General features: G+C 41.8%; 1 protein-coding gene across 1 annotated transcript in view; it reads left to right on the top strand.

Annotated features, from left to right (window-relative positions):
• Window positions 1-26,048, top strand: part of DDR2 (discoidin domain receptor tyrosine kinase 2) — an 88,206-nt gene that overhangs the window by 47,380 nt on the left and 14,778 nt on the right. The window contains exons 7-12 of the mRNA XM_033961168.1: window positions 3,710-3,893; window positions 8,611-8,854; window positions 12,749-12,811; window positions 17,843-17,973; window positions 24,246-24,459; window positions 25,642-25,865. Of these exons, the coding sequence (XP_033817059.1) occupies window positions 3,710-3,893; window positions 8,611-8,854; window positions 12,749-12,811; window positions 17,843-17,973; window positions 24,246-24,459; window positions 25,642-25,865 (1,060 nt within the window). The remainder of the gene's footprint in view (window positions 1-3,709; window positions 3,894-8,610; window positions 8,855-12,748; window positions 12,812-17,842; window positions 17,974-24,245; window positions 24,460-25,641; window positions 25,866-26,048) is intronic.

Below are 26,048 nucleotides of genomic sequence, written 5' to 3'. Positions count from 1 at the left end.
ATTTGCATTTCGTTAACACATTAGCTGAATGGCATTTAGCTATACTTATACAGATGGTGTTATCTGCACCACAGTATCTGCCATCTTAATTAACACATAACTTACCATGCATTAAGAACATAAGAACATAAGCAATGCCTCCACTGGGTCAGACCAGAGGTCCATCGTGCCCAGCAGTCTGCTCACGCAGTGGCCCAACAGGTCCAGGACCTGTGCAGTAGCCCTCTATCTATACCCCTCTATCCCTTTTTCCAGCAGGAAATTGTCCAATTCTTTCTTGAACCCCAATACCATGCTCTGCCCTATTATGCCCTCTGGAAGCGCATTCCAGGTGTCCACCACACGCTGGGTAAAGAAAAACTTCCTAGCATTTGTTTTGAATCTATCCCCTTCCAACTTTTCCGAATGCCCTCTTGTTCTATTATGTTTTGAAAGTTTGAAGAATCTGTCCCTCTCTACTCTCTCTATACCCTTCATGATCTTGTAGGTTTCTATCATGTCCCCTCTGAGTCTCCGCTTTTCCAGGGAGAAGAGCCCCAGTCTCTCCAATCTTTCAGTGTGTGAGAGGTTTTCCATGCCCTTAATCATTCGTGTCGCTCTCCTCTGGACCCTCTCAAGTATTGCCATATCCTTCTTAAGGTACGGTGACCAATACTGGACACAGTACTCCAGGTGCAGGCGCACCATTGCCCGAAACAACGGCAGGATTACTTCTTTCATTCTGGTTGTAATACCCTTCTTGATAATACCCAACATTCTGTTTGCCTTCTTCGAGGCTGCTGCGCATTGTGCCGTTGACTTCATTGTTGTGTCCACCAGTACACCCAAGTCTCTTTCAAGGTTACTTCCCTCTAATACTAATCCCCCCATTTGGTAGCTGAACATCGGGTTCTTTTTCCCTATATGCATGACTTTGCATTTTCCTACATTGAAGTTCATCTGCCATTTATTCGCCCACTCCTCCAGTTTGTTTAGGTCCCTTGAGTAGTTCCTCACACTCTTCGGCAGTTCTAACCCTGCTACAGAGTTTAGTGTCATCCGCAAAATTTTATAACTTCACACTTCGTCCCCGTTTCCAGGTCATTAATAAATACATTGAATAGCAGCGATCCATTAACCGTAAAGCACAATCCATGCCGGTTCTTCACCTTTTCCTTCGCTCATTCCACGATGCAAAAATTGCTGCACAATAAGGGGACAATTCTATATAGGTTTCCAAAATTTAGGAACCTAAATGCAGACAAAATGGGGTGGGGGGGGGTGTTAAGTGTTTTTCTATAACAGCATCTGGACCTAATGATGAGTGGAGGAGTATCTTAATCCTATGAACGTCGGAGCTTGTAACGCAACAGCCGGCGATAAAAAAAACCCCCTAACTTGGCTTGATAAAAGGGGGCCTTAGATTGCGAGACCACTAGGGGCAGAGAAAGCACCTCTTTGGTTGTACCACAGAAAGGCAGTATAAAGGGGTCATGGATTTGAAATGATCGAGACATTCAAGTATCTCACGGGCCGCATCGAGGTGGAAGAAGATATCTTCTTTATCAAGGGTCCCGCGGCAACAAGGGGGCATCCGTGGAAAATCAGGGGCGGGAAACTGCACGGGGACACCAGGAAATTCTTTTTCACTGAAAGGGTGGTTGATCGCTGGAATAGTCTCCCACTTCAGGTTATTGAGGCCAGCAGCGTGCTTGATTTAAGGCCAAATGGGAAAGACACGTGGGATCTATTCACAGAGTAAGTTAGGGGAGGGTCATTGGGGTGGGCAGACTAGATGGGCCGTGGCCCTTATCTGCCGTCTATTTCTATGTTTCTATGTTACTGCGTTCCTATGGGTACAACCAAAGCGGTATATCAAAGGCTTGACCATCATACGAGGAATCTTCGAAAGGTTTCTGCACTAGGAACCGAGTGAGATTCTCATTTGAATGAGTAGAGAAAGAGATATTGAGAACTATAGAGTCTGGTCAACTTTTTATTAAATATCTCAAAAGCAAAATACGTCACTTTTCTACATAATCGCCCTGTTTTGTGACTGACTAGCCACATGACATTCCACGACACACTCTCTTACCACTTCTCCAGCCCCAACCATTTCCTGCGAAAATATGAAAGTGCAGAAACTTTTTTGAAGAACCCACATGGAATACTAGTGCAGGTTGGCATTTATGCACCAACGTTTCAGCATGGTCTGTGGCAGGCGTAAATGGGCATGCCTAAATGTTGGCACCTACATATGTAGCTTGCATTATTTTATAAGCCTTGCGCATAAATGTGGAAATACAAATAGACATTTATACCATCTTTGGAGCTAGTGTAAGAACATAAGAATAGCCTTACTAGGTCATACCCATGGTCCATCAAGCTCAGTAGCCCGTTCTCACGGTGGCCAATCCAAGTCACTAGTACCTGGCCAAAACCCAAGGAGTAGCAACATTCCATGCTACCGAAACAGGGCAAGCAGTGGCTTCCCTCATGTCTTTCTTAATACAGACTGTGGACTTTTCCTCCAGGAACTTGTTCAAACCTTTCTTAAAACCAGCTACACTATGTACTCTTTCCACAACCTCTGGCAACGCGTTCCAGAGCTTAACTATTCTGAGTGAAAAAAAATGTCCTCCTATTGTTTTTAAGAGCACTTCCCTGTAACTTCATCGAGTGTCCCCTAGTCTTCGTAAATATGTGAGTATGATTTTATATGTTGTCGGGGCTGGTACCATATGCCCACTGTAGAAAAGCACATTGATACTTATGTTGACTTTACAGCAATATAATAGAGATGCAGCAATCGAGAGTTCTCAGTTCATAAATTGCTCAATCGAGGGTGGCGGCTTAACCCATGGCCAACATTAATACAAAGCTGTGTCCTTCATCCATCAGGATTCTGAAGGGGCTCAAAAAAGGGTCACACTCCTTTTGATGCACTCATTCAGCAACATCGCCATCTGGTGGTATCCTACCCAGAAAGGTTTCCTTTTTCTCAGAGAAGCCAGTGAAGGTGGCTGGGTCATACAGCCTAAATAAGATGATGAAATCACACATAGCACACAAGGCAGATAGAGAATCAGCCACAGAGGATGAGGGTTTGCTGCTGAAAAAAACACATACATAGTGGAAACAGGAAGCAGCCAGAGGCAGATCCAGTCCTTTTCCCTCCTAGCAGGCTGGTCCCTCCTTCTTGTTAGGCCATCACTGAAGGAGGCAAGGCCACAAAGCCCAAATGAGCAGAGACTAGGCGTGCACATGGTATACAGTGATGGGAAAGGGTACCCAGCATGGAGTGCTACAAAGTGCTGGAACCTGCTTTTAACATTCCCACAGGTATTTTGAACATATTCCATGTAACGCTTTCTGCCCTTGCCGACCTATAATCTAATCTAATCTAATCCTTAGGTTTGTATACCGCATCATCTCCACGTTCGTAGAGCTCGACGCGGTTTACAGTAGGAGAAATAGGAAAGAACTACAACAGAGGGTTAGAGGTAGAAGTGTGAAGAAAATTTAGAGGACTTGGGATGCCAAGATATAAGAGTTTCCTTGATTCCTAAATTGGAGGGAGACTTACATTTTTGAGAAAAGCCAGGTTTTCAGATGTTTGCGGAAAACTTGGAGAGAGCTCAAGTTCCGAAGAGGGAAGGTAAGGTTGTTCCAGAGCTCAGTGATTTTGTCAACTGACAACTGCTGTTTTCTCTATGCTTTTTCGTACCAGCTTGATGGAAGGACTGGGTCAGCTGACCGATGGTGTTGCGGGTCTAGATGATTTCACGCAAACACACGAATACCACGTATGGCCTGGCTATGACTACTTAGGATGGAAGAACGAAAGCTTCACTAATGGCTACGTCGAAATTGTGTTTGAATTTGACCGAATAAGGAACTTCACTGCTATGAAGGTCTGATGCCTGTTTATTGTATATGTAACCGAAGCAATAGGAAGCGAGTGAGGTTCACATTTGAATGAGTGGAGAAAGAGATAATTGAGAAATATAGAGTCTGGTCAATATTCAGTTGCCGACAATAGGCATTGTTTTTAAATGTTGGCTACTGCCAGCTGAATTAGACCTGGATATTCATAGCTGGCCTTTATCGGCATACTGGCACTGAATATCCATGTGTTTGGTGAAGCTTGGAAGTTTTCCAGGTATGACTGATAGTCAGTGCCTTAAGTGGATATTTAGCCAGACCTAGTTAGGACTGCAACAGTTTGAGCTAGCTACCCGGGTATAAAAGACATAATAACTCCGGGCTTATGTGGTCGCTGAGGAGTGTCCCAGAACTGTGTCTTTTTGGATGGGTAGCCAGTGACACCATTTCAAGGCCTCAGTCCTTTCAAAGAAATATACCAAACCACTCTAGTTGCTCAGGCCTATGGCATCCTTAAAATGTCCACAGCTCCCAGAATGCCAGGAATGTCTTTCACTGCCCCACTGCATACAGGGCAAGATTTCCACCAGGAACTCCAGGCACAGGGGAGAGAAGCACCCGATATGAAAAAAAGAGCCAGCTCTCTGTCTTAGATACAGTTTCAGGGATTTTTATTCCTTCTTATCTCTGCCTGTACGTATCCATAAGCTGATGTTATGATTGGGTACACCACAGTACACGGATACTAGACTGATGAGTGAGAAATTTTTTACAGGCTCGATCCTGTCCAAGGTGACCTGTTGATGACTGACTGGGTGCAGGTTTTGTATTGATTGTATAGTTCACGCCCCGCTTGTACTTTGGGTAGCTATAGTGTCCATCAAGCCATTGAGAACCAGGTCAATCACGTGTGTCAGCTACTTTGCTCAATGTCCTGTTTATACATAGTGTAATAAGCGGAGCAAAACTCAATACAATTATGAACATCCCAGAATCCTTTGCTGATACTCCATGGGCCCAATACTCAGTGGGGATTACCTGGGTAGAAGCAGCTCCTGCCTGGAGAAGTCCCACTGACCAGTCTCATATTCAGATTTTCAGCAGAATTATTTGGATAAAGCTGCTGAAAATCCAGGCAGACTACATTAGCACTATCTGGTTAGTCCTGGTGTGGTCTAGAGGTAGAGCCTGGGTAAAGACAGAAGTCACTCGGTTAGCCCCAATATTCAGTCTGCTAACTGTACATCTATCCAAATAGAATTAGGACAGCGAAAAGGATGGCCTAACTTTATCTGAGTATTTGGATGCAGGTCTGAATGCCAATGGAACCTGGATATCTGGGTATAGATTTAAACACTATGGTCAGTATTTGAAGGTAACACCGAGCGCAGTGTTTAAATTTCAGAATGGGGGGTATATTTCATAGTTCAGCAGAGACATTTCTTTTTGCTTTAACTAGGGTTACCATATATGGCTCCAGAAAAAGGAGGACGTATTGAGACATCCGGATTTTACTTCCGTTATTCCATTACTTTCAATGGAAGTAAAAGCTGGATGTCTCGATCCGTCCTCCTTTTTCTGGAACCATATGATGACCCTAGCTTTAACCTAAGCTGGTTCCTGTGACCTCTGATCTGGAGGTTATTAGTCAGAGGGTCTCTGGCTTCTGGGTAGTGGTTCAAATCTCTCTAGCCGGGGGTGTTATGAATGATCTCAGCCCTGGGAGGCTTATAATCAGAACACTCAGGCCCAAATTCTGTAACCAGCGCCTCATGCTAGGCACCTATTATGGAGGTCTATCTAAATTGAATAACAATTGAATTAAGCTTTTTAATCAGCAATAATTGAAACTTAGGCACCCATCAAGAAAGCGATTCTGTAACAAGATTACAAAAGTTAAATAGTTCAAAGTCTAATAGATGCTGGCATTTGTAATCTTTGGATCATCTTTTGTTTTATTGTCCCTTTATTTTAGCCTTTTGGAACTCATGATTTCTTACTTCCTGTAATGTTCCTCACTCTTCACCCATGATTTCTTACTTCCTGTAATGTTACAGGAAGTAAGAAATCAAGGGTGAAGAGTGAGGAACATTACAGGAAGTAAGAAATCATGGGTGAAGAGTGAGGAACATTACAGGAAGTAAGAAATCAAGGGTGAAGAGTGAGGAACATTACAGGAAGTAAGAAATCAAGGGTGAAGAGTGAGGAACATTACAGGAAGTAAGAAATCATGGGTGAAGAGTGAGAAACATTACAGGAAGTAAGAAATCATGGGTGAAGAGTGAGGAACATTACAGGAAGTAAGAAATCATGGGTGAAGAGTGATGAACATTACAGGAAGTAAGAAATCATGGGTGAAGAGTGAGGAACATTACAGGAAGTAAGAAATCAAGGGTGAAGAGTGAGGAACATTACAGGAAGTAAGAAATCATGGGTGAAGAGTGAGGAACATTACAGGAAGTAAGAAATCAAGGGTGAAGAGTGAGGAACATTACAGGAAGTAAGAAATCAAGGGTGAAGAGTGAGGAACATTACAGGAAGTAAGAAATCATGGGTGAAGAGTGAGGAACATTACAGGAAGTAAGAAATCAAGGGTGAAGAGTGAGGAACATTACAGGAAGTAAGAAATCATGGGTGAAGAGTGAGGAAGGAATCAAACTTGTGGTTACATCCAGCGTGAGGGGGTTCTCTGAAGAAGCCTATCAGCGAAACGCTTTAGAACCCTGCCAGCAATCGCTGTTTTGACATTTCTTCTTAACCACCCTAAGTTAAGTGGACTTTTTGCACTTGGTTTATTATTTAGAAGAACACAGCTTTTACACCAGTGGATATTTATAAGAATTGACACAATGAACTAAATTTTAAATCACCTTTCTACCTTCGGGGATGGTGCAATGATAGACTCTGTGAAAGTCCCTACAGGGGTTTGTCCCCGGTTTGAAGATTTTCTTTCCATTCACTGGATCTGAGCACCTTCTTGGTTTAAAGGTATTTAAATATTTTTTTGGTCTCCTTTTTTGTTTTTGTTTGACGTTTCAATTACTGCCATACTTTATATTGCCGTTTATCATATACGTCAATCCAAGTGCTTTAAGTAGCTCAAAATGCTGCTGCTCAGATAATTATGGATACTTCTGGGTTTTGTCATATTACTTCTTTGTTATAGCTAATATGTAGAAATAAAACGAAAACATAAAGGGAACCCCCCGTTTTTTTTATTAGACTATATGTAGTTTATAATTAGCTTTCGACGGTAACTCTTTCTTCCTCAGGTCAGATCTATCTGTAAAATCCTACTCACTCGATGACAACTAGCACCGTGGCAAAAAGTGTCCCAGATTTGCTGCCTAGAACTTGCAAAACAGAAAGGGTAATACAGTCAAAACTTGCTTTGCGAGCATAATTCGCTCCAGAAGCATGCTTGTTGTAGTCCAAAGCACTCGTATATCAAAGCGAATTTCCCCATAGGAAATAATGGAAACTCAGACGATTCGTTCCACAACCCAAAAACTTTAACACAAAATATTATACGAACTTGTATTGCAAGACCTCGCTCGTTTAGAACAGTCACTACACTCATAGTGTCAGAGAGATAAGAACCATCAGCTCAGTTGTGATGATGTGACGCGTGTACACTGTATGTACTCGTATTGCAAGACCTTGCTCATTTAGAACAATCACTAAACTCTTGCAGCGTCAGAGAGAGAAGTACCATTGGCTCAGTTGTGATGTGTGTATACTGTATGTACTCGTATTGCAAGACTTTGCTCGTTTAGAACAGTCGTTGCACTCTTGCAGCGTCAGAGAGAGAAGAACCATTGGCTCAGTTGTGATGTGTGTATACTGTATGTACTCGTATTGCAAGACTTTGCTCGTTTAGAACAGTCGTTGCACTCTTGCAGCGTCAGAGAGAGAAGAACCATTGGCTCAGTTGTGATGTGTGTATACTGTATGTACTCGTATTGCAAGACTTTGCTCGTTTAGAACAGTCGTTGCACTCTTGCAGCGTCAGAGAGAGAAGAACCATTGGCTCAGTTGTGATGTGTGTATACTGTATGTACTCGTATTGCAAGACTTTGCTCGTTTAGAACAGTCGTTGCACTCTTGCAGCGTCAGAGAGAGAGAACCATCGGCTCAGTTGTGATGTGTGTATACTGTATGTACTTGTATTGCAAGACATTGCTTGTATATCAAGTTAAAATTTAATAAAATGTTTTGCATGTCTTGCAAAACACTTGCCAACCAAGTTACTTGCAATCCAAGGTTTTACTGTATTTGGTTGATCAGTTTTTACTGTTAGTTTCTCTCTCTCTCTTTTTTTTTTTTTTTTTTTAATAAATATTTATTCATTTTTACAACTTACAACAAGTGTATCAGGAAAAAACATTTGAACTCAAAAACATCACTTGATTTTCTATTTCAGTCATCTTAATTTAGTTTCTCTATTACAAGGTTAATGTGCTAGTCATAAGAGCTTGTACAAGAGCCTTAATATTCTGTGGATAAAAATTGATTGTAATTTAAATGCTTTTTAGGTACTAGGAAACTGAATGTTTTGAATTTAAATGGCTAAACATTTTCCCTATGGAGGACTCCCCCTCCTCCCTCTGGACCTATCTGTAAAATCTTACTCACTCGATGACTACTAGCCAGATTTGCTGCCTAGAAACCTGGTTTCGTTGGCGGGCTTGGTGGGATAATGGGAGTTAGTTTCACTTGCATACCCCTATGTCACCCTTCCTGCAGGTACACTGCAATAACATGTTCGCCAGAGGAGTGAAGATTTTCCGAGAAGTTCAATGCTACTTCCGCTCTGAAAGCAGCGAGTGGGAACAGAGTTCTATCTCGTCGGCGCTGGTCCTGGATGATACGAACCCCAGTGCTCGCTTTGTGACAGTTCCACTTCACTACCACATGGCGAGTGCCATCAAGTGCCAGTACCACTTCTCAGACACCTGGATGATGTTCAGCGAGATCACGTTCCAGTCAGGTATGAACATCAGCAGTGAAAAGCAACTTTTTCTTTCCTTTAGATTGATGAATTAGCAGTAATCCCAAATTTAATGTATAGTTGAACCATGTAAAGGGCAATTCTATAATCTAGGTTCATACATTAAACTCTCCTTGCCCATTTAAATGTCTAGAATATGTACGCAGGTATACGCTTACTGGCAAAACTACTAGTAATTTATAGTGTGCACAGGAGCAGGGCAAGGGTGAGGTTTCCAATTAAACTAAACTAAACTAAACCTTAAGCTTATATACCGCATCTTCCCTATAAAAATAGAGCTCGACACGGTTTACAGAAAATTAAAGATAAAAATACAATAGGGATAGGGATAATATAGAGGAGAACGAAGATCACAATTTTGAAAAAAGCCAAGTTTTTAGATGTTTTTGGAATAATCGGAGAGAGCCCAAAATCACAGGCCTTTGGAACGACCTCATCATCCCGTTGCGGAACCTAGACTCCCTTCAATTATTCCGCAAACAACTGAAAACCTGGCTTTTCATCAAATTGTAACTCTATCCTCCCCCCCCCCTTTTTCTCCTCCCTTCTTCACATAAGTTCTTGTAATCCTTTTTCTTCTTCTCTACCTACTATTTTAAGCTCTTGTAAACCGTGTCGAGCTCCATTCTCATGGAGATGATGCGGTATATAAACTTAAGGTTTAGATTCGATTAGATCATGCAAATGGACAGGAAAATTATTCCAGAGCTCAGTAATTTTGGAAAGAAGAGACTTCACTTCCCTAGTTTTCCAATATAGATGACGCCTTTCAGCGCAGGAAAGGATAATTTAAGTTTTTGAGTAGGTCTGGCAATCTCAGATCTTGTAGAATTCTAAAATAGAGGACGTAAGGGAGGAAAGATGCCATGCAAGATCTTAAATGTAAAGCAGGCACGTTTGAAATAGACGCTAGAAATAATTGGAAGCTAGTGAAGTTTTAGCAAAAGTGGAGCAACAAGATCAAATTTACTTTTTTACAAAGATCAGCCTAGCCGCAGTATTCTTTAAATTGCGTGAATCCTTGCCGTATTTAGTCAGCCACACTTACTCCAGGACTGTGGCTGGTGTAACTGAGGGTGGCTAAATATGTGTTGATATTGGGTTATGTTAGAATTCTATTGTAGAACCTGAGCGTAAAGAGACATGGGCTTCTACCATGAGTCCTCGGGGTACCTCCCTAGAGCACATGTGTCAAACACAAGGCCCACCTGGTCATTTTATGTGGCCCGCATTCACTATGCTGCAGCACAGGGCTAGCATTATGGGGGAGCAAACAGGGCAGCTGCCCTGGGCCCTGAGGCTCTGGGGGGGGCCTCCTAGTGGGTCGACATATCCACCCCCTTCTATCCATGCAGGTCCGAAGTCTTCCTCTCCTGGTCTTGCAGACGCATCCATTTTTGTTACAGGGGGTTGCCGTCCCTGGCATCGATTCTCAACAGCTACTTGCGGCCCCGCTCTGTGCTTTCCTTTTGCCAGAGTTCATCCTGGCGGAAACAGGAAGTTGCATCACTGGAGACTGACCGCAGCAGAAGGAAAGCACAGAAAGGGGCCGCATGTGGCGGTTGAGAATTGCTGCCGAGGCTGGCAGTCCCCTGCAACAAAGATGGATGTGTCTGCAAGACTGAAGGTGAGGACGATGTCGGACCAGTGCGGATAGAAAGGAGAGGAAATGCCAAGTCAGGAGTCCCCTGGACCAGCTTCTTAAGTAGAATGAGGGAGGTTGGGGTGGGAGAGAGGAGAGGGGGAAGAAGGGATAGAGATGCCAAACTATGGGAAGGTGAGAAAAAAGTTGCCAGACCATAGGAAGGGGGAAAACAGAGATGTCAGAACACAGGAAGAGGAGAGAGAAGGAGGAGATGGTGCACAGGGATGGGAGGAGTGGGGAAAGGAAAAGAGATGGAGGAAATGCTGTTTAGGATTGATGAGAAAAGGAGGGAGGAGATGGTACTCATTTATGGAGAGGAGGAGAAGACATGGAAAATAGATTGAGAAGGAAGCAGAAAAATGGAAGAAAGTTGAATGTTAAAAGTTAATGCCGAAGATGGATGTAGAATAAATAATATATGAACTGAGTTCGCATTCAACACAAACCTGTCTATGAAGTGTAATCAATATGTTTTAAGTTGCTCAGAAATGTGAAACTCAACAAGGGGGGAACGCACCCCCTAGAATGGGAACAGAGTTTACCTCCCAGTCATTGCAACTGTTTCTGTAGAGATCACACTTCAAGCCAGGATGTTAGTTAATAAAAAATTGTTACAGTCCTTGAAATGATATAAAGTATAGGATTTTCTCCTTTCTTCTTATACTTGTTTTATACTTGTCAGAACATCACTTACACGTGATTAATAGAATCATAACTTAGCTCAATGAGGGGTTTGTGTTGAATGCGAAGTCAGTTCATATATTATTTATCAAAGCAATTTCTGACTTCTTCTAGTTTTCACTAGTGACATCCCCGCCATCTCATAAGGAAGACGGATGTAGGGCAGAAAGTGAAGGAGAGAAAATCAGCAAATAAATAAGAAGGTCTTGGAAACAGAGTTAAAAACACAGACAAAAGGAAGTGCAGCTAGAGACTGTCCACTTTGGAAAAAGGTCGAAGTCTGGTGGGCTCATGTCTGGACTGTAGGGAGCATGAGGTAACACCTCCCAGCCGTATTCGTGTAGTTTTTCAATGACGAGTGGGGAGCACCATCTTTCCCACGGCCAAAAAAATTTTGATGAGCTCAATCAAAAGTCAAACAAATGATCAATTTTGCTTATGATCTTGAAAGCATCATCATTACAGACAAAGTTCCATGTGAAAGAAGTGTCACAGCACTGTATTATCGTGATTATTTGCAAAATAATGCGCAGAAAAATGCACAAAACCCAACTTCTGTTGCTCTTAGCTGGGCCACTCATTCTTCACGACAACGCTCGCGCGCACATAGGGAATGTCATCATTGAAAAACTACGCGAATACGGCTGGGAGGTGTTACCTCATGCTCCCTACAGTCCAGACATGAGTCCACCAGACTTCGACCTTTTTCCAAAGTTGAAACAACCTATGTGTGGACATCGTTTTGCATCTCTGGTAGAGCTTTCTTCCGCCGGTCCCTGAGCCATTCGGCAAAACTAAAACTGTGTCTTGGATGGAATAATGAAGCTTCCCAGACGTTGGGACTCAGTCATTGCAGGATTGTAAAGAAATACATGAAAAAGAAATAAAACATGTAAATAAAGCCCGTTGAGATGAATGAGGAGTGAGTGTTGGTTTGCCTGGTGTGTCTGAGGTGTGCATGATCAGAAGAAGCAATGGATCGTTTGGGGATCCAGGTTGTGGAGGTCTCTCCTAATTGGAAATATGGATGAGGGGCGCTGGGAGGCGTACTGTCCGCTCTCAAAGCTTGTTCTAACCTCTTAGCGGGTGTGCGTTTCAACACCTTTAGCTGCAGTCCTCTGATTAGGGGTGTTTCTGCCTTTGTTCAGTTATGATGATGATGTATAGTACTGCATTCTCTCTGCAATGTTCTTTGTTTGTGCAACGTTATTACCTATGTTTTGTAGACGGCGGTGGCTGTCCCATTGTTCCTTGTCTTAATAAACATGATTTATAAAAAAAAACAAAAAAAAAACAAAACATGTAAATAAAAAAAAATTAATAATAATAATGTGCATTATTTATGAAATGACCCTCTATTTTTGTTATATTGGTTTTCATTAGTTTTCATGGCATTTGTTTTGGTGTTTTCTAATTTTAAAGAAATTAAATATATTGCAAAGGATATAAAACATGAAAAAATGTCTATATTCACCTTTAATACTTAGGTGTTGGGCATTTGCCAGACTGACATTTCATTAGCTGTATATCTTTCCATGTTTTCACAGATGCAGCGATGTACAACAATTCAGGAGCACCGGTTGAATCGCCTCTTGTTCCCACTACCTATGGTATGTACTAAAACACAGGAAAATCCTCCTGACAGGTGAACCGTTGGGGTAAAAAACCCACTACTCTATGGTTGAGGCTGTGATGACAGAACCTCTGTGTTTTAGTCTAAGGCGGGGGTAGGGAACTCTGGTCCTCGAGAGCCGTATTCCAGTCGGGTTTTCAGGATTTCCCCAATGAATATGCATCGAAAGCAGTGCACGCAAATAGATCTCATGCAGATTCATTGGGGAAATCCTGAAAACCCGACTGGAATACGGCTCTGTGTTTTAGTCTAAGGCGGGGGTAGGGAACTCTGGTCCTCGAGAGCCGTATTCCAGTCGGGTTTTCAGGATTTCCCCAATGAATATGCATCGAAAGCAGTGCACGCAAATAGATCTCATGCAGATTCATTGGGGAAATCCTGAAAACCCGACTGGAATACAGCTCTGTGTTTTAGTCTAAGGCGGGGGTAGGGAACTCTGGTCCTCGAGAGCCGTATTCCAGTCGGGTTTTCAGGATTTCCCCAATGAATATGCATCGAAAGCAGTGCACGCAAATAGATCTCATGCATATTCATTGGGGAAATCCTGAAAACCCGACTGGAATACGGCTCTGTGTTTTAGTCTAAGGCGGGGGTAGGGAACTCTGGTCCTCGAGAGCCGTATTCCAGTCGGGTTTTCAGGATTTCCCCAATGAATATGCATCGAAAGCAGTGCACGCAAATAGATCTCATGCATATTCATTGGGGAAATCCTGAAAACCCGACTGGAATACGGCTCTGTGTTTTAGTCTAAGGCGGGGGTAGGGAACTCTGGTCCTCGAGAGCCGTATTCCAGTCGGGTTTTCAGGATTTCCCCAATGAATATGCATCGAAAGCAGTGCACGCAAATAGATCTCATGCATATTCATTGGGGAAATCCTGAAAACCCGACTGGAATACGGCTCTGTGTTTTAGTCTAAGGCGGGGGTAGGGAACTCTGGTCCTCGAGAGCCGTATTCCAGTCGGGTTTTCAGGATTTCCCCAATGAATATGCATCGAAAGCAGTGCACGCAAATAGATCTCATGCATATTCATTGGGGAAATCCTGAAAACCCGACTGGAATACGGCTCTGTGTTTTAGTCTAAGGCGGGGGTAGGGAACTCTGGTCCTCGAGAGCTGTATTCCAGTCGGGTTTTCAGGATTTCCCCAATGAATATGCATCGAAAGCAGTGCATGCAAATAGATCTCGTGCAGATTCACTGGGGAAATCCTGAAAACCCGACTGGAATACGGCTCTGTGTTTTAGTCTAAGGCGGGGGTAGGGAACTCTGGTCCTCGAGAGCCGTATTCCAGTCGGGTTTTCAGGATTTCCCCAATGAATATGCATCGAAAGCAGTGCACGCAAATAGATCTCATGCAGATTCATTGGGGAAATCCTGAAAACCCGACTGGAATACGGCTCTGTGTTTTAGTCTAAGGCGGGGGTAGGGAACTCTGGTCCTCGAGAGCCGCATTCCAGTCGGGTTTTCAGGATTTCCCCAATGAATATGCATCGAAAGCAGTGCACGCAAATAGATCTCATGCATATTCATTGGGGAAATCCTGAAAACCCCACTGGAATACGGCTCTCAAGGACCGGAGTTCCCTACCCCTGGTCTAAGGCATTTTAAACCTCTCCTCAAGAGTCTGAGGTATTAGAAACTTTACATCCTTGGTGAGGCTGATGTGTTAGAAATCTGTCCCCATCCAGGTGAATCTAAGAGGTTAGAAACCTCTTTCAAGTAAATATGAGATGTTAGAAACCCACTCCTACTCTAAACTGAGTCCAGACTATTCGAGGTTAACATCTAGGTACTGGTCTGAAGGGATGGGCAGCCAGATAATTTTACAAAACTGCAATGCTTTCTACCGCTCCAACGTTCATAGGAACTCTGAGTGTCGGAGCAGCGCAGAGCATTCGGCACCCCAGTTGGCACTAGAAACCGCTTGGGCGCTTATGTAAAAGCGGGGGGTTATTTTTGTTTTCTTTTTGACTATTTTTCCATCACAGGAGCAAAGTTGGTGAGGGTGTACTCTTTTGAAAGAAGGTGTGCTTTGTGCAAAGATGGCACCTGTTTCTGAAAGAATGCACGCTGTCCCCCTAATTCTATATAGAGCGCTCAAAATTGCACGCACTAATTTGAGCGTGTGCAATGTAATTGCATTATGAGACAATTAGCGCTGATAATTGAGTGCTAAAACTCAATTATGAGCATTAATTGGCAGGAATTAGAAATTACATGTGCATCTTTCTAGGCACTATTCTGTAAAGATGCGGGCATAAATTCTTACACACACAGTTGATAACAGGGACCATTGGAGGGACACGGGTGGTTCACGGGCATTCCAAGAATTTGCACACACACTGTTACTGAATTCACGCCTAATTTTAGGCAGGAAGATTTACACCAGGGTTCAGAGCGCCGTTTGTAGAATGACACTTAGCGCTTATTTTTTTTGGCACTAATTTTTCAGCACCATTTTTAGAATTTGGTCCCCAGTGCACGTGCGCAATGGATACCCTCTTAGCAAATGAAACGCACGCTCTTGAAAGAATACACACCATTATCTGCAAGTCATAAAATGTTTTTTCCTTGTTTTCATTTGATAATGACATGATCCAACATGGGATATGTCATTTTGACATTGCCCATATTGTTGGAAATGAATGCCAATTCATAGTGGTCTGAATATTCAGTACCAATGCTTGGATTAGGTCCCACAATGAATATCCAAGTTAACTTCAACATGTAATGGTTAGCAGATTTTGTCTACTGGTCTTCCTTCTTTTCTGTTTATCAGTTGGCGCTCTGGGATTTGATTTTTCGTACACTTCTCATCACCTCAGTGTCTTATACAAAATTTAGGAAATCATTAAAATCCTATTTATTTAGCAAGTTCTTATGACATCTTTATGAAATTGTCTGTAGTACCTGAAGATTGGAGGGTGGCCAATGTTACGCCGATTTTTAAAAAGGACTCCAGGGGAGATCCGGGAAATTACAGACCGGTAAGCCTCACTTCGGTGCCGGGCAAAATGGTAGAAACAATTATAAAAAATAAAATTGTGGAACACGTAGACAAACATGATTTAATGAGACGGAGTCAGCATGGGTTCAGCCGAGGGGGATCTTGCCTCACCAATTTGCTGGACTTCTTTGAAGGTGTGAATAAACATGTGGATAAAGGTGAGCCAGTTGATATAGTGTATCTAGATTTTCAGAAATCTTTTGATAAAGTTCCTCATGAGAGGCTCCTGAGAAAATTAAAGTGTCAAGGGATAGGTGATAAAGTTCAGTTGTGGATTAGAAATTGTTTATCGGATAGAAAACAGAGGGTAGGGTTAAATGGTCATTTTTCTCAGTGGAGGAGAGTAAACAGTGGAGTGCCACAAGGGTCTGTACTGGGACCGGTGCTATTTAACTTATTTATAAATGATCTGGAAATCATATGAGTATAATATATGAGTTATTCATTGAAGCTATTCTTTGAAGCTTGTTGGGAATTCTTCACGCATACTATCAGCCATAGTTAAATGTACTGGACATGAGACACTAGTTGTATGCTTTATAGTCAACATCATTTTATGTATATCATTTGTGATATAAGCAACTGGTTGATTTCATGTTATAGTTAACTGCTGCATATTTGTATATTTTTATTGATAATTGTACATTTATACTGAATCCACCCACCCTACAGTATAATGCTATATACATAAAGGACTAGATTCAGCAAATGGCATTCAAATTAGTGGTGCAAAAATTGGTTCTAATCATTATTCTCTAAAGAGCAATTAGGACAGACTCTCACACCTAAAGTTGAATGCCAGAATTTATGCCAGCTGAAACCTGATGTAAATGCCGGTGCAGAACTCATCGCATTTGAGCGCATAAATGGCGCTAGTCCATAAAACAGCCCGCACATTTTTGGAAGGCCCCTGCCCAAGTTTCCTTTTCAATTATGCGCTAGAGGCTTTAGGCATGAATAGCGCACAGGAAGATGTGTACAATAATCCAAATTAGTGCTATTATCGATTGTTAAAGGCTATTAATTCACTGTTGAGAGCTCATAAACTAATTTAGATACACACATATCTTGGATCCACGCAGATAAAATATTGGTGCTGAAGTACAAAATGACTTTTATATTGTGGGTTAAAACTTACAAGAATTGTGTGGGAAAATGGGGAGAAAGTTACAATCTTTAAATAGGAGAGAAAGAAAAACATAACAGGAATGAACAAAAAGGGGGGGTAATTTTGGATACTTAAATAAAAATTGTTAATTAGAAAGCTAGGAATCATATGCATCTTTAAAAGATATGTTTTTAAGTGAGGGTAAATCTTTTAATTCTCTAATGTATTGAGGTAGGAGGTTCCATGATTGGGCGGCCATTACAGAAAACATGTCTTCCCGTCTAATTCTTGTAACTTTCATCGAGGGAATGGAAAGAAGATTGTGGGAAGTCGAGCGGAGAGATCGTGAAGTGCTGTATGGGATTAACCACCTATTAATAAATTGTGGTTCATTATAACTCAAAGCTTTAAAAACTAAAAACAGTAATTTAAAAGTAATGCGGTGGCTTACCGGAAGCCAATGGGATTTAATCAACATGATCATATTTTTTCGCATTGTGGATCAGTTTCACGGCAGTATTTTGGATTAATTGAGGCCTTCTTTTTTCTTTTTGAGTGATATTAAGAAGGAGGGAGTTACAGTAGTCTATTTTGGATATTACCAAGGAATGTATTAAAATATTAATAGATTTAGACTCTAGGAATTTGGCAAGTGATTTTTATAGAATCTGAGGGAGAATGCCTCTGAATTTGAAAATAAAGCAATTTTATACATTTGGCATGAAACCAAAAGTATAACTGCTTTTTGCATATTAACCTGAGGGTGTCCTATTTGTATATCAGCCCAGAATCACACAGTTGGACATGTGTAAGATACTTCTGTGAGTATCGGACCTTAATTCAAGCAGTGCTTAAATCAAGCATAGTAACTAGATCTCTTCTTCCCATTACAGACCCAACACCTAAAGTGGATGACAGCAACACTCGCATCCTGATTGGCTGCCTGGTGGCAATCATCTTTATCCTAGTTGCTATCATTGTTATCATCCTGTGGCGACAATTTTGGCAAAAAATGCTGGAAAAGGTAAACACGAATTGCTGCAAAAGCAGTAGGCCCAGAAATCAACTCTATGGAAAAATGTTCTGCCTACTTCTGTCTGTCTGTCTATATCCAGGCTGAATGATAGGGGGAGGATGGTGCTGCTACAGCAGGGGTGGGCAATCTTGGTCCTTGAGGGTCACAATCAAAAGCAGACTGAAAACCCACCTTTTTGATATAGCTTTCAATCCTTAACCCTACTCCTCTGCCCTCCAACCCAGCCAGCTGATTAACCGTTCCCCTTAACTGTATCCATGACATCCTGTTTGGCTGTCTTGGCTGTTTAGATTGTAAGCTCTATAGAGAAGGGACTGTCTTCTTTGTGACTTTGTACAGCATTTGTGCGTCTGGTAGCGCTATAGAAATAATTCATAGTAGTAGTAGTAGTGGGCTGAGCTTGTGATGTCATAATGCCTCATTCCACCAATAAGAGCCAACCTCATCAGTAATGTCACAATGACTCGATTGTCCTGTACTCCCCTCTGCCCTCCAACTCAGCCCGTTGATTAACCGTTCCCCCTAACAGTATCCATGGCATCCTGTTTTTCTGTCTTGTCTGTTTAGATTGTAAGCTCTGTAGAGAAGGGACTGCCTTCTTTGTGACTTTGTACAGCGTTGTGTGCATCTGGTAGTGCTATAGAAATAATTCATAGTCGTAGTAGTGTGAAGAGTTTCAGTCTTTGGGAAGCAGAGCTGAGATTGTGATGTCATAAAGCCTCATTCAACCTATAAGAGCCAACCTCATCAGTGATGTCACAATGACTTGATTGTCCTCTACTCCCCTCTGCCCTCCAACCCAGCCAGCTGATTGACCGTTCCCCTTAACTGTATCCATGACATCCTGTTTGGCTGTCTTGGCTGTTTAGATTGTAAGCTCTTTGGAGCAGGGACTGTTTTCTTACTCTTTGTGACTCTGTACAGCGCTGTGTGCGTCTGGTCGCGCTATAGAAATAATTAATATTAGTAGTAGTGTGTGCAAATAGATAACACACATATTCATTGCATATAATATAACTAGATAAGTTTTTTTATTTATGTTTAAATTATTTATTCATTTTTGCATATTACACATATGCAATATGTAATATTTTGCATATTACATATTGCATAAGTGTGTTAGATAAAATCATATGAACTTATAAATGCATACTTGATTAACTCTCATATAACATATTAAATATAATATTTCATTACATATTTATATTCTATAATATCTTGAATATTATGTAATACACCTAATATCAAAACAATTATTATTAAATAGAAACCCTCCCATCCCTATCTCTTCCCGTAACAGAATTTCATACAAATATAGTAAGATTATTGATATATTCATATGCATTATGAGATAAATAAAAATAATACACCTTTTCCCCTTCTATCAAATATCTTACTTTGGGAAAATGTTATCATCATTACATTCATTACAAAAGTCTGTTAATGGTCTCCAAATTTTCTGAAATTTACCAAAATATCCTTTTTTGTGTTGCTATTGTACGTTCCATTTTATATATAAGGCATACAGAATTCCAACAAAAGTTATAATTTAATCTGTCATAATTTGGTAGGTTTTTTTATTTAAATATACTGTATTTTTATTAAATAACACAAATCTTAACACTATATTGTACATTAAACATAAATGAATCCATATTGCACTTTTAGTTACTAAAATCTGTCTTATCCCAGAATGCATTGGAAGAAAACCTGGAGCTTGTACTCAGTCCATTCCCAAGCCTTTTCTGATGAAACTAAAGCTGTTCCACCTCATAGTCTGTGTGTATTATTTCATTTCTCCAGTATTCTCCAATGTTCCAACCAGCATATATTAATTCTTAGACAACGCTGTTATAAAGCCTACTCACTCCAATTCAGACTGCGTCCAGCCAGCCCGACGTTTCGCTATTACGGCGTCTTCAGGAGCTGAAACTGTGGCAGGTTTTCAACTTTTTTACCTCTTCCTTTCATTATAGATTAGCAACTGCACGGGTTCACAAGCGAACTGTTTGCATCCTGTCTGCGGGGAGAGTGGGCTTGTGAACCCGTGCAGTTGCTAATCTATAATGAAAGGAAGCGGTAAAGAAGTTGAAAACCTGCCACAGTTTCAGCTCCTGAAGACGCCGTAATAGCGAAACGTCGGGCTGGCTGGACACAGTCTGAATTGGAGTGAGTAGGCTTTATAACAGCGTTGTCTAAGAATCAATATATGCTGGTTGGAACATTGAAATAACTGGGCATTCTAAGAGATCCGATGGTCTGGTTGCTCAAGACAGTCTGATAGCCTTCCCCCTAAGATTATTTTGCAGTTAGGGCGTTACATTAAACTATCAGAACTACCAGAACGAAGGAAGTTATCCTGCCATTGTATCGAGCGATGGTGCGCCCACATCTGGAATACTGCGTCCAATACTGGTCAACGTACCTTAAGAAAGACATGGCGATACTTGAGAGGGTCCAGAGGAGAGCAACTAGGATGATAAAAGGAATGGAGAACCTTTCATATGCCGAAAGGTTACCCTGGAAAAGCGGAGACTGAGAGAAGACATGATACAGACTTATAAAATCATGAAAGGCATAGAGAAGGCGGAGAGGGGCAGATTCTTCAGACTAGCGGGGACAACCAAATCAAGAGGTCATTCAGAAAAACTGAGAGGGGACAGATTCAAAACGAATGCAAGGAAGTTCTTCTTCACTCAGAGGGTGGTGGACATCTGGAACGCGCTTCCAAATGAGGTAATAGGACAGAGTACGATACTGGGGTTCAAAAAGGGACTGGATGACTTCCTGGAAGCGAAGGGGATTGAAGGGTACAGATAGAGGGTTACTCTACAGGACTTTAAGCGAAGAGTTTTAGGGTATGAGCACTATCAGGTCATGGACCTGAGGGGCCGCCGTGTGAGCGGACTGCCGGGCACGATGGACCTGTGGTCTGACCCGACAAGGGCAATACTTATGTTCTTATGCATCATTTTAAAAAAAGCTTTTTTGAATATGATTTTTTTTTTGAAACAAAGTTTTTGCCCCCAAAATTTTCCCTCCGTCTTTCTTATGATGGTGTAGAATACTGGGATCTTTTCCAGATAAGCCCCGCCACCTTTTGCCAGCGCACGCCACCTTAACCAGTGAAGTTCTCAGCACAACGCCCCCCACAACGCGGCGCGATGTGTATAAAATAAAGTGGGGGGGTTCCCCCCACGCCCCCCCGTCGGAGCACCCAAAAAAGATTATAAAAAAGAGGATATGAAACTTAACATTATAAAAAATAGGATAAACTGTCGACCATTTTTTTAAGGGCTCCGATGGGGGGGGGGGCGTTTACTTTATACAGATCGCGCCTCTTTTTTATCATCTTTTTTGGGTGGCGGGGGTTAACTTTTTGGCGGGGCTTATCTGGAAAAGATCCGAATACTGTTATTTACACGTTTAACCTCCCGTACTTAGGTGCGAGCGTTTGCACAGGCCTTTGAGCTGGCGTAAATGCTCATGTCTAAAGTTAGGTGCGAAAATGCAGACTTAAGTTAGTGTTCCATATCAGCATTTCCACGGGGAACTGTCGTTACCGAACTTGCGTTTAGCACACACCATCCTAGCACCTAACTTTAGGCCCGATAGAGAATTACCCCCTATATATGTATCTTCTGAATCTAAGTTCAAGCATCTACCCTAGCTCTGAGCTTTGACATAACTGGAGGAGCTGCCGTACAGCGAAAGATTAGAGAAACTGGGCCTCTTCTCCCTTGAACAGAGGAGATTGAGAGGGGACTTGATCGAAACATTCAAGATACTGAAGGGAATAGACTTGGTAGATAAGGACAGGTTGTTCACCTTCTCCAAGATAGGGAGAACGAGAGGGCACTCTCTAAAGTTGAAAGGGGACAGATTCCGTACAAACGTAAGGAAGTTCTTCTTCACCCAGAGAGTGGTAGAAAACTGGAACGCTCTTCCAGAGTCTGTTATAGGGGAAAACACCCTCCAGGGATTCAAGACAAGGTTGGATAAGTTCCTACTGGAATAGAACATAAAAAGGTACTGAAGAGAGAATGAGAGGACACTCTCTAAAGTTGAAAGGGGATAGATTCCGTACAAACGTAAGGAAGTTCTTCTTCACCCAGAGAGTGGTAGAAAACTGGAACGCTCTTCCAGAGTCTGTTATAGGGGAAAACACCCTCCAGGGATTCAAGACAAGGTTGGATAAGTTCCTACTGGAACAGAACATAAAAAGGTACTGAAGAGAGAATGAGAGGACACTCTCTAAAGTTGAAAGGGGATAGATTCCGTACAAACGTAAGGAAGTTCTTCTTCACCCAGAGAGTGGTAGAAATCTGGAACGCTCTTCCGGAGGCTGTTATAGGGGAAAACACCCTCCAGGGATTCAAGACAAAGTTAGACAAGTTCCTGCTGAACAGGAACGTGCCTGGTGAGGCTAGTCTCAGTTAAGGTGCTGGTCTTAGACCAGAGGGCCGCCGCGTGAGCGGACTGCTGGGCATGATGGACCACGGGTCTGACCCAGCAGCGGCAATTCTTATGTTCTTATGTTCTTATGTTCTATAGCTGGCATAAGTGTTCATGTCGAACCAGATGGAGGTGTATAAAACTGCTTATTCTGGTATACTGTAACAGAAAAGGAAAGGAGAGGCCTGCTATCCTTTCTAGAATAGGCTCCAAGAAGAAATGCTTAAAATACAGATGCTTTTTAATAAAACTGTCCTCGAACCAATCGCTATAAGTCTAATAAATGCTGGCATTGTAATCTGGAAGCGGGGACACTTGATCATTTAATTTACCATTGTCCCTGTATAAGATTATTTTGGAATTCAATTTGGACTCAAGTAAATTGTCTATCAGAAAACCATGTTGCATTATCCTATGATATTATTCTGTTGGGCATGTCTATGAGGAAAAAAAGTCAAATATCAGCACATAATAACAAACTATTATTAATCTTGACTGGGGTTGCTATTCAGCATATCACCAGTAACTGGAAAAATTGGTTCCTAGACAAAATCGCGCGAGACAACAGCGAGCCGACAACTGAGCGCAAGGTTGACGGTGCGCCGAAGAAAAGCACTATTTTAAAGGGTTCCGACGGGGGGGTGTTGGTGGGGAACCCCCCTATTTTACTTAACAGACATCGCGCTGGCGTTGTGGGGGGTTTGGGGGGTTGTAACCCCCCTCATTATACTTGAAACCGAACTTTTTGCCTGTTTTTTAGGGGAAAAGTTCAGTTTTAAGTATAAAGTGGGGGTTACAACCCCCCAAACCCCCCCCGTCGGAGCCCTTTAAAATAGTGCTTTTCTTCGGCGCGCCGTCAACCTTGCGCTCAGTTGTCTGCGCTCAGTTGTCGGCGTGCCGTTGTCTCACGCGATTTAGTCCCGTCACTGGAAAAATTATACTAATCTTAATTATACATTTTGGTGGAATTCGGTATGCCATATTTTTAAGATGGGAAGAACAATTGCAATACAGAAAGGGAACTATAATAATTTTATAAAGATCTGGGGGGCCATTGGAACGATATTGTAAGGAGTAAACATCATTTTCCTTGGATGAATATATGTGCACATAGGGGGGAGGGTGGGGGGAAGTTTTTCTGGAAATTTCACTAAATTATATGTTTATATTATATTTATGATATGATTGATTATAATATTTGAAAGAAGGTGGGTGGGACGGGATATAATTTTTATGTTTTTAGAATTATATGAGAATTACAAGTGTTATTGTTGTTACTAATGATATATTCCTGTACGCTTGCTGTAAGTTTTCAAAATGAATAAAGAATATTAAAAAAAAAAAAAAATGAAATAGTCCTCAAAGCGTGCACGCGCGCACAAAACATTTGTTGTTTTCTTGGTCTGGGGACTGGTTCTGGCTACCTACTACATAAAGGCACCTATAGGTGCCTATATCTCCTCGATAAAAAAAGCATAAGATTGGCAGTTTTTAGGACTTCCAAACGGCCACCCTGCAATAAAATGTATGCAGCAATTTTAGTCTTTCATTTGACGTTCTGTTAATTCTCTCTCTCCTCCTGAAGTGTCATGGCTTCTAATCGCCCTCCTTCTGAAAAGGCCTCCTCTCTCCTTCCTCCCGGGGTGGAGTCTCAGCTTTCTTCCTCTTAACGCATCATTTCCTGGCCCTCTTCCTGCTGTAAGAGTATGGTCTCTTATGTCTCTTTTGCCGACGGGTCACAGTTTGTCACCTTTCCTCTATCAGAAGTGTCACAGTCTCCCGTTTCTCCTCTTCTTGTATTGTAGGCTTCCCGACGAATGCTGGATGAGGATATAACTATCAGCCTTTCACTGCCAAGTGAATCTAGTGTGTACAATCATAATCAGCATTCTGCCTCCCCCAGTGAGCAAGAGTCTAACTCCACTTACGACAGAATCTTCCCTCTAGGCTCCGACTATCAAGAGCCAACTCACCTCATTCGCAAGCTCCCTGAATTTGCTCCAGTGGATGAAGAGGCAGGTGAGAAGGCAGGAAGGGGACAGGGCTCCCTACCATCATTAACAAATTATGGGACAGTTCAAAGCTACAACTTCTGGCTAAACCTGGAGAAGTAATTGAAGATGTTGGTTTGCCTTTTTTCCATAAGAAATGTTATTCAGATTCTAGCATAAACAAATATTTGTCCATTTATCAATACTGTCCCTTGAGAACAAAAAGAATGTATTAATCTGGATCAGCATCGTGTTTGTGAAAGTGGCTTCAGATTTATAAGTAACACCCAACAGATATAGCTTAGAGCAGGGGTCCTCAACCCAGTCTTTGGAACATATTCAGCTAGTCAAACTTTCAGGATAACTGCCTTCTTGTGGTTACACTCAAAGTGGTTTATATATTATATACAGGAAGTTATTTTGTACCTGGGGGATCATATTCAAAAAAGGAGCACATCCAAAAAGTAGCACATGGACATTTTTCTTGCAAAACCCTTCCAATGCACTACATACATGGGTGGGCGATGCCGGTTCTCAGGGGGGGGGGGGGCTTGTAAATCGAGTCCACGCTCGGTTTGCAAGGCATGATTTGCAAGAGTGTTTTTCTCGTCTTGCAAAACACTCACAAATCGCATTACTCGCAAACCGAGGTTTGACTGTAGTACTTTGCACCCCAGAATGAAGTGGATGAGTGTACATATAAGCTCAGCATTTGAGCCAGTCCTAGATACTTTTTTTGATAGCCGGTATATCAAAGAAATAATAAACTTGGAGGATCGTGTACATATGCAATCTGAGTGCTATAGCCATTGAATAAAGTGCAAGGGTTTCTCTTAAGATCACTTTTTGCAGAAAATCTCTGGGTGTTCTTGCCTTAGGGTGGAAATCACTCAGCCAAAGGGTCTGAGTCTCACTGTCTTCCTCTTCAGGTTTGGGGAAAAACACATGACAGAGGTGTAAGTCAATTTTACATAGAGTTAAAGCAGATATTTATAGGAAGAAAACTACAAGTGGGAAAAACTACCCTGCAAATTGCAAAATTAGAAAACTATATAAAATCCTAATAGCAAAAAAAAATTATAATTTAGTAAGACTATAATTTTTCAGTGAGGCTACTTATTGCATGCAGCCTGTAGGAGGCTATGAAGAGGTTGTACATGGCCTGTCTTTTGTACTTAAAGAGATTTAATGTTGATCCCTTCTCTTCCAGGCTGCAGTGGTGCTGGAAAGCCTGCATCTATCAGTATCTCCGATGGAGTCCCTCATTATGCTGAAGCTAATATTGAGAACCTGCAAGGGGTAACGGGCAGCAACACATACTCTGTCCCCGCCATCACGATGGATCTCTTGTCTGGGAAAGATGTGACTGTTGAAGAGTTCCCCAGGAATCTTCTAACCTTCAAAGAGAAGCTCGGAGAAGGCCAGTTTGGAGAGGTCAGTGTCTCCTCCAGTCCTATACAAATTCTCTTACTAAACTAAACTAAACCTAAAGCTTATATATTGCACCCTCTCTATAAAGATGGTTTACCTATACTTTAAGAAAAAAAACCATTATAAAAATTAGTGATTATAAAGAGAGCAGCGAGATTTACATTTTTGAGAATAGCCAAGTTTTCA

Source organism: Geotrypetes seraphini, chromosome 10, assembly GCF_902459505.1.
Source record: "Geotrypetes seraphini chromosome 10, aGeoSer1.1, whole genome shotgun sequence".
Classification (NCBI taxonomy): domain Eukaryota; kingdom Metazoa; phylum Chordata; class Amphibia; order Gymnophiona; family Dermophiidae; genus Geotrypetes; species Geotrypetes seraphini.
Note: the sequence above shows the minus strand (reverse complement) of the source record. Positions and strands in the feature narration are given on the sequence as shown.